Source organism: Bombyx mandarina, chromosome A1 (genome assembly GCF_030267445.1).
Source record: "Bombyx mandarina strain Sakado chromosome A1, ASM3026744v2".
In the NCBI taxonomy this organism is placed as follows: Eukaryota; Metazoa; Arthropoda; class Insecta; order Lepidoptera; family Bombycidae; genus Bombyx; species Bombyx mandarina.
Genome location: NC_143234.1, coordinates 5,430,203 through 5,445,534, shown reverse-complemented (window position 1 = coordinate 5,445,534; position 15,332 = coordinate 5,430,203). Strand labels below are relative to the sequence as shown.

Below are 15,332 nucleotides of genomic sequence, written 5' to 3'. Positions count from 1 at the left end.
CCACTGAGTTACTGGCCGGATTATCTCAATGGGTCGAGATTTCCACATCGATTTTGCGAAGCACTGCTCCTGCTAGAGCTAGTAAGCTAATTTACCCGTCCACGTGTAGTTGGAATTGCCCTTTAGGGCACCAACGATTTAGGTAGGGGAAAAAAGGTCCTAAATGCACGGACTTGTGAGGAGTTCAGTAAAGTTATAAAGATTATTATTTATATATTATTGTTATGAAAACAATATTTATCAGGTACTAGCTGACCCGGCAGACCTCGTAGTGCCTCAATCGATAAATAAAAGCTTTTGTATAAAATAAACTTAAAACAAACAAAAGGAATCCGTCCGACGGGGGACACATCAAATGAAAAACAAAATTGTTATTTTTATTTATTTCCGAGCATTTTCATATTTATCTACCTTTTAAACCTTCTCTGGACTTCACAAATAATTCAAGACCAAAATTAGCCAAATCGGTCCAGCCGTTCTCAAGTTTTAGCGAGACTAACGAACAGCAATTCATTTTTATGTATATAGATCTTAATATTATGTGATTTTTATTTACGCTCTACTGTAAAATGCGTTTGCAATCCGTGTAATAAAATAAATATAGGCGTCGTGATCTATAATACTGTGGGCAGATAATTACGATTTCACGACTGTACGTGATGTAGCTAACCCACATTAAACTTTATTTGCTTACAAGAAAAATGTAAGTAAAACTTGCTTATCATCAATAATTAATTGTATGTGACATATTGACTTTGTTATGAAATTGATGTCCAAGTTTTTGCTTGCGCACTCGTGTTTGTCGATTCGGATAGCTATCATAACAATGCAGTCATATATTACTTATATACTTATATCTCGCAATTTGTATAATTCAACAGTTTACATAATTGAAAATAATTTGAGCAATATGTTCGTATTATTAGATACTAGCCGTGCTCGTCCGCTTCGCTGGGCATTTAAAATTAACATTATTATTTATAGTCATTATTATTAGAGAGTCCAAAACTCATATAAATATTAGCCTATCCATTAAATACATGTATTTTCTACATGGATACCAAGTTTTAAGTCAATCGGATGCATTGTTCAGTAGTTATAACGGAACATCCGTAAAAACCACTAGATTTATATATTAGTATAATATAATTATAATTAGTATTAGTATTAGTAAAGATTTACTTTTGTTGCTATGACATCGGGAAGCATTACTGGATGAAGCTGCTTTCAGACTACGCTATACTATAGTTCCATATAGTATAGCAACCTATACTTAGCCAATAATAATAATATATAGTACGGTAAAGTGTGATCGTGTCCATAACAATGTATGGTGTGCGAAATTGTTGTGCTATGAGCTATATACTATATGCTATTATATTATAGCGTAGTCTGAAAGCGACTTAAGGCCGTCAGCTCCTCATCAGCCCACGTATGTACGTCAGGTGTGGATCTTGGATACGCTCTTACTACATTATTAGCCTCTCTTCAAAAATTATTCATATGTAGATGAACAGAACGTTACCGTCCATAAAAAAGGAAACGTCGGAAATAATCTATACTTAATATTATAAAGCTAAAGAGTTTGTTTGTTTGAACGCGCTAATCTCAGGAATTAATGTTCCGATTTGAAAAAAAAATTCAGTGCTCGTCAGCCCATTTATTGAGGAAGGCGCGCAGGCATAACATCACGCTAAGAACAATACAAGTGGAACACCAATAAAGAAGGTTTCAAAATAGGGAATTAAATAGCTCCTTAACATTCTATAATTCAAAAATATCTTCATATTCTGCGTAAATGAAGTGGGGGTAAAATTTAGCGTTATGCCAAAGTAACTATTCCACGCGGACGGAGTCGCGGGCAAAAGCTAGTTTAGCAAGAAATCAAAAAGGCGGGATTAAAACGTAAAAGTAGTTTTAGTTACGTATAATAAAGGTTCGTTTAACGTTTAATCTATATATTAATACGTGAAGCAAAAACTTTGAACCCCTTTTTACGAAAATAGCGCGTACGGAGTGGTATGAAATTTTCCACACTTATAGAGAATATAAAAAAGGAGTGCAGAATGTTTTTTTTTTAAATTATGTTTAAAATATACATTAAGTCAATAAAAAAAGCATTACACACACTACCATGCATTTGACACAACAAATATATTGTTTGTCTTTAATATTATTTGTCTATAGCGCAGCCTTGGCGAAATCTGTGATTATAGAAGTACAATATTATTAGTCTTTGACAATAGAACCATAATAATGTTCAAACTTATAATTTCAATTAATTATAGTCGAATTTCGACTACTAATAATTATAATGTGGGTATTAAACACCCGCGTATGTTCATGAACCTTTAACCTTTTTTGTATGGTTTCTCGTCTGCTTCGTGTTGATATCATTAGTGACTAAATTTCGTGGAACTAGGGCACGGTATTAGCCTTTGTTTATAGTGTAGCATTTCGTGTATTAAGGAAAACCAAAGGTTCATATTTAGCAACGGATGTCCTTAACCTGATAAGAGGGCAAAGGTATCTTGTAAATTTACACGTTACCAAACACGCATTTGGCTCGGTCGGAAATGGTCCAGTTTATAAAAATGCGAGTGAATAACGCTATTATATGAGTTATATTTCCATTAGTAGCTAGACGGTTTTGGATGCACCGGTGTTCGAATCTCAGGCGGGTACCAATTTTTCTAATGAAATACGTACTCAACAAATGGTCATGATTGACATCCACGGTGAAGGAACAACATCGTGTAATAAAAATGAAACCCGCAAAATTAGAATTTGCGTAATTACTGGTGGTAGGACCTCTTGTGAGTCCGCGCGGGTGGGTACCATCGCCCTGCCTATTTCTGCCGTGAAGCAGTAATGCGTTTCGGTTTGAAGGGTGGGGCAGCTGTTGTAACTATACTTGAGACCTTAGAACTTATATCTAAAGGTGGGTGGCGCATTTACGTTGTGGATGTCTATGGGCTCCAGTAACCACACCAGGTGGGCTGTGAGCTCGTCCCCCATCGAAGCGATAAAAAAAATACGATTTTACCTTGGCATTCACCCAAAGAACTCTAAAACGATAAGAAATGTTCTTATCAATAAATTCAAAGTACGGTCTTCCCCGTTCCTAAAACAGCCGTAATATGATTCAATAGCTTGTTAGACACCAAAATCGTCACGGGTCGTTGTACTCCTAATCTCATAAGCATCACAGCGGTAGTTTATTGAACTTTATCGTGCTTGTTAAAGCTTAAAGCGAATGCACAAAAAAAATGTGCTTTCGTTTTTGGTGCAGGTAGGAAACTGTTGGCTTTTGTAGAATTTAATTCATCAACGCTATATGATGATGATCATACATTACCTATCTTCCTTACTTGTTACAGTTAGCGCAAATAAAATACACAAACTTCAATTTCAAAAGACTCGTAATTGAATTATTTTAATAGAATCCAAAATTTAGTATGAAATAAATTAACTAGAGTTTTATTTAACTACTTTTTCCCTTTTTTTTCCTACCTATGCTGATAGCCTTGAGAGACTATTTCAGCTTCGCCCTAACATGTAAGTGAGCTCACGGGGCTCAAACCGGAGTGCTGCTAACTGGCCCTAGGAAGAGCAGTGCTTCGCAGAATCTACCACCGGATCGGAAACGCGACCCAGGATCCGACGAGAAACTCAGTGGGCTGTGTCTATGGGTTAATTCGCTCGTCGACCCCTTCGTCGCAAGCGACGGGTTCGACGAGGACGGTGACCGGTGCTTGTCATACCTAAAAGCACAGTGAATGGATCAGGAGGATCCGTAATGACGTGTTTGGGCGACGTCGACTATTTACCATTCGGTCTACAGAATCGGGTATGTAATTCCCAGCGGCCACGATAAGAGGGTTCTCGTGCCGCTTTCTCAAAGTGGCGCAGTGATGCCGATTGTAGATAGTTACTGACTGAGGTTCTATAGTAATAATGTCTCCTGTTATGAGATTATTTATAAACGATTGTTGATTTTCGTTCTTTTTCCTAATAGGTAGTGGCGCTATGGGTGTATTGCAACTACGCGCGGACGGGAAATTGATTTTCGAAATAATAATAGAACCGTATGAAAAAAAAAACTGAATTTTGTTCCATCCCGCTCAAACATATTAGAATATTGTTGAGTAAAACTTTGATACTGTGTTGTATTAAAAATAAAACACTGCCTATAATGTTTCCCTACATTTGAGTATTTCATTGATATGAACAGAATGACTAATTTTGAGCGATTCTTTCGACGTATTTGTAATTTAAGTAAACAGGATAAAGACTATTTTCAATTAATTGGTTCAAAGCACAGTCGGAAATTGTAAAATACGGTTTTGCTTACTTATACAAATTTTGATTCGATGAAATAGTGGAATGATTTTTGTAATCTGCTTGTGCAATGATTTGGACATTTCGTAAGTAATATATTGCATTTTGATGCAACTCTGTTAAGGAACCTTAGAATGTTTTCTAAATTGTCAAAAAAAAAATTTTACTTGTTATTCAAACATTATAAATTTTCATTTTGCTTGCTCATTTATACAATTTTTGATTCGATGAAATAGTGGAATGATTTCTGTAATCTGCTCGTGCAATTGTTTGAACATTTCGTAAGTGATATTGCATTTTGATGCAACTCTGTTAAGGAATCTTAGAATGTTAGTATTCTACATTGTCCAAAAAAAATTATACTTGTTATTCAAACATTATAAATTTTCATTTAAAAAATACGCTAGCATTATTGACATTAACAATAAAAATCAATGAACCCATCAAGAGACTTATTTAGGACATTTCACAACACCTGATTGATCACAATACTATTGTCTCTTTCGTTGACGTTTGAAATTAATTTCATTTTTTTATTACTTAGATGGGTGGACGAGCTGACAGCCCACCTGATGTTAAGTGGTTACTGGAGCCTATAGACATCTACAACATAAATGCGCCACCCACCTTGAGATATAAGTTCTAAGGTCTCAGTATAGTTACAACGGCTGCCCCACCCTTCAAACTTAAACGCATTACTAGGCAGGGTGGTGGTACCTACCCGCGCGGACTCACAAGAGGCTCTAACCACCCGTAAAAACTGTCAACATAAAAACACAAAATGTAATGTAGACATTCCTAGATAGAGCTATATTTATTTTTATTATATTAATAATGACTGTAAATGACCATACAGTAAAATATTGATCCGACCAGATTAAACGTATTAATTTTTGGAGTTTACTCCTTTAGAATCGATTTACATATATAGGCCCGGGGTATGAAAATTATGGGGACCAAAATCGTACTAGCATGTCACACGAAATGCGTTATGCGCCTAGCATGTCACACGAAATGCGTTATGCGCCTGATTGGCTCCTGATTGCGTGATGCGTGCGCGCGCCAATCAGGAGCCAACGCGCGGCCGCGTTATCGCAGGTGACGCCGGGCTGCTGCGCCGGCAGTCCGCCACAAAGCCTCGTACTGATCGCGCGTTTCTCTCATTATTGTATTTTCATATATTTGTTAGTCGTTTGTTTTGTGTCTCGTTAATTTGTTAATAATCTGTTGTGTATCGTGTTGTCGTAATATAGAACTATTTCTCGTATTGTTTCGTTTAATTTTTTATATCCAGTAAACTCCAGTCGTGCGTCGGAGCGGACACACACACTTTTTTATTTTTTTATTTTTATGGAACGCTATTAAAAATAAAAATTTGTACGTTGATAAGTATTTACAGATATCGGATTATGTTTTCCGAGAACTATCATAATAATTTTCGATAAGTACACATTGTTAAGCTAATTATCAATAATAATATCGTATCAAAAAAAATGAAATGTAGGTCTTTGAAATAAATCAATAATGTAAATGACTAACTATACGCCTACTACGTAATTATTATTATTAGTATGTGCTTATAAATATTAGTATATAATGTGATATAGTGAAATGAATTTACCAAATCTCCAAATTGTATAAATGTTTTAAATATACGAAAGAGTTATTCATCTCTTTTATTACATAGATGGGTTAACAGGCCTAGAGTTCATCTTTTAGTGTGTATTCAGATTGTTAAGTTGCTACGGGAGCCAATAGTCATCACTAAGTGTATGCCACATCGCCTTACCGCATGACATCGAAATCTCAATTGTATTATAATAATATATGGGTCGTCTTACTCAACGAAAAATGGATCGCATAATTCCTTCGCAATAGACAGGATGGTGAAAATTACTCTGGTTTGCAACGAAATCCATACAGATGCATAAGAATAAAACGATCGAATTATTTTGCAGCCAAAGGATAATACGTTCTGTGGACTACACATTACAATACATTATTCAAGGGATGGAAAGCGTCGCAAAATAAAAGACTAGATGCAACTAACACAAAAACGTTGTCGCTTCCATTTGGTTGTAACTTTAATGTTCGCTTAATAAATAACTTATCGATAATTTCTTTCCGTAATCAAACAACCGAGGTGCTAACGTGTTGTTATTAAAAAAGTGTGTGTGTCCGCTCCGACGCACGACTGGAGTTTACTGGATATAAAAAATTAAACGAAACAATACGAGAAATAGTTCTATATTACGACAACACGATACACAACAGATTATTAACAAATTAACGAGACACAAAACAAACGACTAACAAATATATGAAAATACAATAATGAGAGAAACGCGCGATCAGTACGAGGCTTTGTGGCGGACTGCCGGCGCAGCAGCCCGGCGTCACCTGCGATAACGCGGCCGCGCGTTGGCTCCTGATTGGCGCGCGCACGCATCACGCAATCAGGAGCCAATCAGGCGCATAACGCATTTCGTGTGACATGCTAGGCGCATAACGCATTTCGTGTGACATGCTAGTACGATTTTGGTCCCCATAATTTTCATACCCCGGGCCTATATATGTAAATCGATTCTAAAGGAGTAAACTCCAAAAACTTAATAATACAGAAAAAATGTATTATCATTACGAAATCTCTAGAATATAATCACTTGTCACTACTATTGTAATAAGTAATTAGGTTTCGCTGTTATTATAGAATATGACAATGCAAGCATAAAACACTACGTATTACGTCTAAATGTTTATAAAAACAAGTATGTCCGTGATTCACGCTTATGAGTCACTCTGTTATGTCGTTCTCTGTGATGTAGATTACATCCAGTCGTGCTATTAAAATAGGTCACATCGTAAAAATTTATATGAAGAAAATATTTTAATGTCAAATACGTTTTACGCGTCAGTTTTATGAGTCAATTGTATTTTTAAATGAACCACCAGTTTAATTGCGACTGGGATTGATTGATTATTAATATAACTAGCCGTAGTCGCCCGCTTCGCTGGGCATTTAAAATTAACATTATTATTTATTGTCATTATTATTAGGGAGTCCAACATTCATATAAATATTAGCCTATCCATTAAGTATATGTATTTTCTACATGAATACGAAGTTTCAAGTCAATCGGATGCATGGTTCAGTATTTATAACGGAACATCTGTAAAAACCACTGTATATTTATATATTGGTATAGATATAAATAAAACATCATCTTAGTTATGTAAAGTCGCTGTTAGTTCTGAATTGGTATCACAAACTTTATTTCGTAAAACACTTATTTAACGGGATGTACTCGTAAATTAAAAATTAACGATTTACGGACAAAATGTTAAAAACCGTTTAAATTTGCTTCATGATATAAAATTAATGATGTGATTGAAATACGAATATGTTGTTGCGCTGCTCTGCTAATATATTTGTGAAGTTTATTGTGTATGCATATCAATAATATGAAGTTATAATAATGTATATTATATGAATTATATAATAAATTAATGATAGGCATAAATGTATGCTTCTTATGAATTAAGGGCGTCGTTTTCGGGGCGAGCGTCCATATTGTTTTGAATGCAAGCGTTACGTATTTTGAGAAAATCTGACGAAAGTTGGTTCAGCTCATTCAGTTTATTTTTAATTATGCTCGAACCAATATAGCGGTTTTCAATTGAACCGGATCTTAAACATCGATCAAAGTTCGTCAATTTTATACGCAATATGTCTTATACGGTTTTACTAAATGTTTTATTATGACTTCGTGAGGTATGCGATTGTCTAAGGACCATAAGACCTTGTCGAGTATAATAAGGAAGACGTTGTCAACTAACAAAGGGTTTTTTTTTAAAATGACGTCATAGATCACAAAGAAAATGACTGTTTTCAGTTATCAATTAATCGTTCTACCATAATACGCGGTACAAATAGTAGATCGGAGAAAATGATTGTTTGAATATTCATTAACATGGATTTTATCAGGTTCATTTGGAAATCGATTATCAGATTCAGAATTATCGATAAATTCTTTAAAAACGTCCTTTTTTTTCGAAAATGAATAACCATAATAAAACATAAAATAAGTGTGTTTATTTGCACATAAATAAATATGTACAGTCTAATGGATCTAAATATTTTTCGATATTATAATATATTTAGGTGATAGTGTATGTATGCATGCATTAACGATGAATAGAAATCGGCATTAACCATGCATAAATATTATTCTCATGTATTTATTGGACACGTGTTTCTCAACAATTCGACCTTAAATATTTTCACTCCACACTTGTGTAAGCAGTACGTCGCATACTTATAACTCTTCAGATACTCAAATGATAAACGATATTGTGTATTAAACGGTTATGGAGACAATCACTTTCGCATCGCGTGGGGTCCGTTGTTCGGGGTAATACAGGCTAAAGCTGCTTTCAGACTACGCTATGCTGTAGTTCCATATAGTATAGCATAGTAAGTAAGCCGTGTAGTAAGCCAATAATATATAGTACAGTACAGTTTTTTTTTCACACCTATGCTGATAACCTTGAGAGGCTATTTCAGCTTCGCCCTAACATGTAGGTGAGCTCACGGGGCTCAAATCGGAGTGTTGCTAACACTGGCCCTAGCAAAAGCAGTGCTTCGCAGAATCTACCACCGGATCGGAAACGCGACCCACTGAGAAGATCCGGCGAGAAACTTAGTGGGCTTAATCCACTCGGCGAGCCCTTCGTCGCAAGCGACGGATTCGATGAGGACGATGTCCAGACAGTACAGTGTGAACGTGTCCAGAACAATGTATGGTGCACGATATTGTTGTCCTATGAGCTATATACTATATTATATTATATTATAGCGTAGTCTGAAAGTAGTTTAAGCGTTGCTCTCTTTTGCCCAATGTGTTTCTCGCCAGATCTTCCAAGTGGGTCGCGTTTTCGACCCGACGGTAGATTCTGCGAAGCACTACTCTTAATAGGGCTGGTGTTGAATTCTCTCAGGTTGAGCCCGTGAGCTCACCTACCCGACGGCGCGTAACTGGAACAACCCCTTAGGCTAATAGGTAGGAAAAAAAACTGCGCTAGTTGAGACGAGTACATAAGTCTTCTGAACCACTGAAATGAGTGCAATAAACAACTGAAATGAGTGTGATATTGTAATTCATGAGTAGGTACAATGCAACGATCTCTTATGAATATTGCTTTAACGAAATACGCTCAATTTCTGTTTCGGTCATTCTATTACCAATCGTACCTATTCCGTTGGGAATTGTAAGAAATAAACATTTAAAATTACAATAGTAATTATTTATGAGGCGTAATATCGTGTACATCCATCATCAATCATCATCAATCTTACTAATATGCGTTCCATTACTGAACTATATAATATAGTTTTAACTTTCTGAAGAATGCAATAGCCGATAACCTATTCACACAAACAAAACAATATAAATGATCTAACCAATATTATATGTCTTGATAGTATAGTTTATTAATTACATCGGGCTATCGTTGATACATTCAATTAATTATATTTTAACTGTATCGACCTAATTACACGGCACGATAACATTTATAAAGAGGGCACATCACAGTTTTAGTTTCATCTAATCTAGAGAAATTATTAGATAGTAGTGACCCGCACTATCGTAGTATCACAAGGTCGGGCTTCGGTTCCTGGTCAAAGTTAGGATTTCCTTTTTTTATTGCTCAGATGAGTGTACGAACTCACGATCCACCTGGGTTTAATTGGTTACCGGAGCCCATACACGTCATCAACATAAATGCCTCCAACCACCTTGAGACAAGAGTTCTAAGGTCTCAGTTATTTTTTGCAGGACAACGGCTGCCATATCCTTCAAACCGAAAAGTATTACAGTTTTACGGCAGAAATAGGCAGGGTGGTACCTACCAGTGCGGGCTCACAAAACGCCTCGCCTCAACGAGGGGAACGCCACGCTCACGCTGGGTGCAACGCGCGCTTTGTATCTAGCTATACTCGACTATTGGTTCTTATACCTATACTCATAGCCTTCACAGTTTTTTTTTAATTAGATGGGTGGACGAGCTCACAGCCTATAGACAACTACGACGTGTATGCGCCACTCACCTTGAGATATAAGTTCTAAGGTCTCAAGTATAGTTACCACGGCTGCCCCACCCTTCAAACCGAAACGCATTACTGCTTCACGGCAGAAATAGGCAGGGTACTGATACCTACCCGCGCGGACTCACAATACGTCCTACCACCAGTAATTACGCAAATCATAATTCTTGCGGGTTCGATTTTTATTACACGATGTTATTTCTTTCACCGTGGATCATTCGTGAACATTTGTTAAGTACGTGTTTCATTAAAAATATTAGTACTCGATTTCACTACGGGACTCGAACACCGGCACATTCGCGTTGTTCGATACGAATGCACCAGACGTCTTATCATTTAGGCCACGACGACTTCCGAACCTATGTGAGAGATACCTACTCAGTATTGGGCATGCATATTTTTCTTGTCGCGTAAACGTTTTCGGCATTCGTAATACAAAAAGAAATTGGGGTTCGCATGTGGCTGTCGTCTCTGTATTAAATGTGAGACATTATATTTGCTCCTAAACTGATTGTGATGAAACTTGGCAGAGTTGATTTGGCAGTTCTAATTGAATCGATTTTTTGCATATCTTTGGTTATCGAAGCGCATAGACACCGCATCTGAAGTGAAGTCAAACTCTCAATCCGGCTATGGAATGAGCTCTTCTCCACGCTTTTTCTCGAGCGCTATGACATGTCCTTCTTCAAACGAGGCTTGCGGAGAGTATTAAGCGGTAGGCAGCGGCTTTGCTCTGCCTCTGGCATTGCTGAAGTCCATGGACTACGGTAACCACTCACCATCAGATGGGCCGTATGCTCGTCTGCCTGCAAGGCCAATAAAAAAAAAAATACTACACTTATAAACCTGTTCGGACCTACAATTATCATCGGTACTTACGCATTGCAAGTTTCACTTAACAAAAATAAGCGTGTTTAATAAAAAGTGATGAAATGCATACTAGCTGCTACACGATTGCGTTGTAACGACCTTGCTACTACATTTCGGTGGCAAACGGACCGTACCATCATTAACAAACAGCATATGTGGTGGTGTTGTTGGTCTGTGACGTAATGGCAATTAATGCTTTTTTTTTGCTGCCTCATCGCTCGAATTAATTGGGATTTCCTTTTTTTAACGTTGTTGTTTTACAATAAATGCGGTTAGCTTAGATCATTATTTTTATGATCCATTAGTGAAACTGGGCCACGCGTCGTTTATGACTAAACCTAAGGAACAGAAGTATTTAGTGGAAAGACTAGTGTCGTCGAAAGAATGTACTATGCCAGACAAACTTCGTTGAATTATAAGTGGATAATCAGGCATCTAAAATCGTCTATGGCCTAGACTGGCTTAAAGGATAAGACTCCTGGGTATGATCTACAGGCAATTATAATTTTTTCTTAGGATATATGTAAAGGAAGGGAATAAAAATGAAAACGGAAACATTTATAAATTTTCATATTTACTGGTGATTGCATGTCGGCTGTAACAAGTATGTTTATTAAAATTATAATCTATGAAATGAATGAATATTATGAAAATAATGTAATAGTTATTACCGTTATCTAACCAGTAATGATGTTTAGTCGATCTCTGTGGCATGGTTGGGAAGTTTGCAATGTAAATAATAATAGTTTCTAGCTAGAGCACGGTTCCTCTTACCGTCAGCGTCCCATTCCTTATTATACTAATGAGATGTGATTAATTTAAAAACTAAAAGCTCTTTTAAATACACACACGATGTAAAAATGTTTCGTTGTAGTTTTTGTAAATAGCTATTAGTAAAACTCCTCTAATTAGGGGTGCATTGGCTTTTAATTTCAATAAAAAATAATCTAACGGGTAAACAACGCTTTCTTGTCGATTCTTCTTGATGGTGAAATTGCGCTTCGAATCGTTGGCGAAGTCATGACTAGATAAAAACGCCGATAATGATCTATTTGAAGTATAAACTATGTTAAACAGAACTTTATTAGTATTGGAATGTAGTTCGTCCCTCGTGATCTGTAAATAACTCTAGATAGAATGAAAACAGCGATAAAGGTGACCTGATCGAATCATCGTGTCATTAAACAAGACAGCGTCCCCAAAATTCGAATTTAAACCCTTTGATATCACTAGCTGAAAGAATATAGTACGCTTTCGGTAATTAACAGTGATGTAATGAATACGCTGTAGTGTTAAAAGCAAGAGATTAAAATAATGAGATGAAGCTATAGATTGAGATGGTTCAAGCAAGACTTGTTGACAACACTAATCTGTTTGTACTAGGCAAATGGGCATACAATAACGTAACAATCTAATAACTAGATATTATCTTCTTCTTCTGAGTCGATCTTTTCATTGCTAAAGGTCGTGTCTAGTTTGAAATGTTGACCACTGGATGTTCTATACTTCCCCACGTCTATGTGGATCTAGTGGATCTTAATTAAATTACAGGGATCACTGTTTCTTTTAAAAAAATAACGAAATGCATTTTAAATCACCATTTAAATCACTAATCAATGCACAATGTGGCTAATCATTTGTGTATTACTGTACGATTAATGGATAGCTCGTCTTTCATATTGGCCTCAAATGACGTCACATGAATTTGATTCAAGTTTTGTAAAGACCGATAAAAAAAGCTATCAGATTTAATTTCGTGTGAACGCTAAACGAAGCCAAAAAATATATATACTATTCTCTGAATAAATAAATCAGTATGAGTTTAAAAATACATTAGTCGATATCGTTGAAGAAACGAATAAGGCAAGCCCAAGGTTCATCGGTTTTACATGTTCAAGCAGTCCACTCCGTTTAATATGACCGAAAATCTTAATTTTTAATGTTTCACGGTCTTTCGTTTTTGAGTTTATAATCTATATATTAATACGTGAAGCAAAAACTTTGTATCCCTTTTTACGAAAATTGCGCGGACGGAGGAGTATGAAATTTTCCACACTTATAGAGAATATATAGAAGAAGTGCACAATACTAATATTTTTTTAAAATAGTGCATGAAAGATACATTATATCAATAAAGAAATCATTACACATACTACATACCATGTATTTGACGCACACACGCATGAATACTATTTATTGTCAAACTTTTGTTCTTGACGTCTGTGGTCAAATTGAGAATAGATTAAATATTGCATATTTTTTTATACTGTACCTTTGGCGAAATTTGTGATTATAGAAGTATAAAATACAATCATAATAGTGTACAAACTTACAATTCCAATTAATTATAATCGAATTTCGACTACTGCGGGACCTCTAGTCTAGTTAAAAGCTTATAACTTTCAATTTCAGTGCGATTCCGAAATGGTATAATATGTACATTACACTAAATGTTATTATTACATTCGCGTAGTATTTTTTGTTACGCTAACGTTCACTGATTTGATTATAAGCTTGTATTTTCGTTCGCGATTTTAATTACGCCTAGCGTTTCTTGTTTTCGTGGATACAACTTAATTAATGTAATGGACGAGTGGTTCTAGAACGTGAACGTCGATATGAGTGCAATGTGTGTGTGTGTGTGTGTGTGTGTGTGTGTGTGTGTGTCTGTATGTCTGTGTGTGTCTGTGTGTCTGTGTCTGTGTTGTGTGTATACTCAATTTTGTTGTTTAGAAATCGAATGAGGTCACATTGATTGCTTCATTCAGCTCATTTAAATGCTGATTGATCATTTAATCCTAATAATCAATCGGTTCAATTTAGTTTGTGTGACCGTTTTAATAAAAAGTAAATCAGAAGGCGGTAGATGCGACTCCTGTGTTTATAACTACTTAATTCTATGGGCATAAGGGATAACTAAATATAAGTGTCATGCTTCCATGTTTTTATCGGAAGTAATTCGTTTCGTAAATGGGCGGGTAAGTGCTAACGCTTGGCCCATATCTGCCGTGATAATACTTCGAGGAGCGGTTTAATTGTCTTTCTTACAATCGAATAGAAACTGATCATATTTGTTGTAAGATGTGATATCTACGGGCTTCCGTTAAATACCGTCGGTCCTTGAGTTCGTCAATACATAAGTACTAATTCAATAAGCTTCATCTCTGTACTCCCCTAAGGTAGACTGTTAGAGAATGCATTAAGTCCGCCTTTATACTTTCTAGTATAAGAAGTTATAAATAAATAATTAAATAAATAAATAATTAAAGAAGGAGTTCGAAATTCAAAATGTACAGAAAACAACTTTCTTTTGTTCACAGCTGGACACTAGCGGCAATGGCTACATCGACTTGAAAGAACTGAAGGATGCTCTAGACGGTGTAGGATATAAGATTCCACAATGGAAGGTACTCTAGAGTTTTTGAAGTTTTTGAAAACAATTCTTATTTTTAATACGCTTTTATACGTATTTTATTATATACGTATGTATGTTAGTATGTAACAAAATCTTTAAACATTATTTTAACCCCCTGCAAAACGTCGGATTAACTCTAAATTTGGTATACTTATTAAGGACCGATGACAGTTAAAAATTAAAAAAAGAATGAAAATAAATAATAGTTTAAAAACACTAACAAAATACTCTTTTATAGATTTTTCTATAAAAGCGTATTTTGTTAGTTTTTTTAACTTTTTTTTTTTATTGTCAATGGAAATTTCAACCGCTCATATTCTGCATGCTTACTTACGCGGTATGTTTTTAAAAAAAAAAAAAAAACAGTATATATTCAATTCTTCGCTAATTCAAGCGCTGTTTCTTTAGGTACGGTGCATGATCGAGGAGTACTACGATAATGGAGGGAAGCACGGACGAGGTGTCAACGGAAGTTTGAACGGCGACGCCAGACGGAACGGCATGTCGCTTGTGGAGTTTGAGGATCTGTGCGCCAATCTTAAAGCACAACAGGTGAGAAGGTTCCAGAAATCTCATAGAAACTCTTTGCTCGAAAACTAA

At 35.8% G+C, this 15,332-nt stretch overlaps 1 protein-coding gene across 1 annotated transcript in view; it reads left to right on the top strand.

Annotated features, from left to right (window-relative positions):
• Positions 1-15,332, top strand: part of Fim (plastin-2 fimbrin) — a 50,690-nt gene that overhangs the window by 19,127 nt on the left and 16,231 nt on the right. The window contains exons 2-3 of the mRNA XM_028169962.2: positions 14,638-14,724; positions 15,141-15,284. Of these exons, the coding sequence (XP_028025763.2) occupies positions 14,638-14,724; positions 15,141-15,284 (231 nt within the window). The remainder of the gene's footprint in view (positions 1-14,637; positions 14,725-15,140; positions 15,285-15,332) is intronic.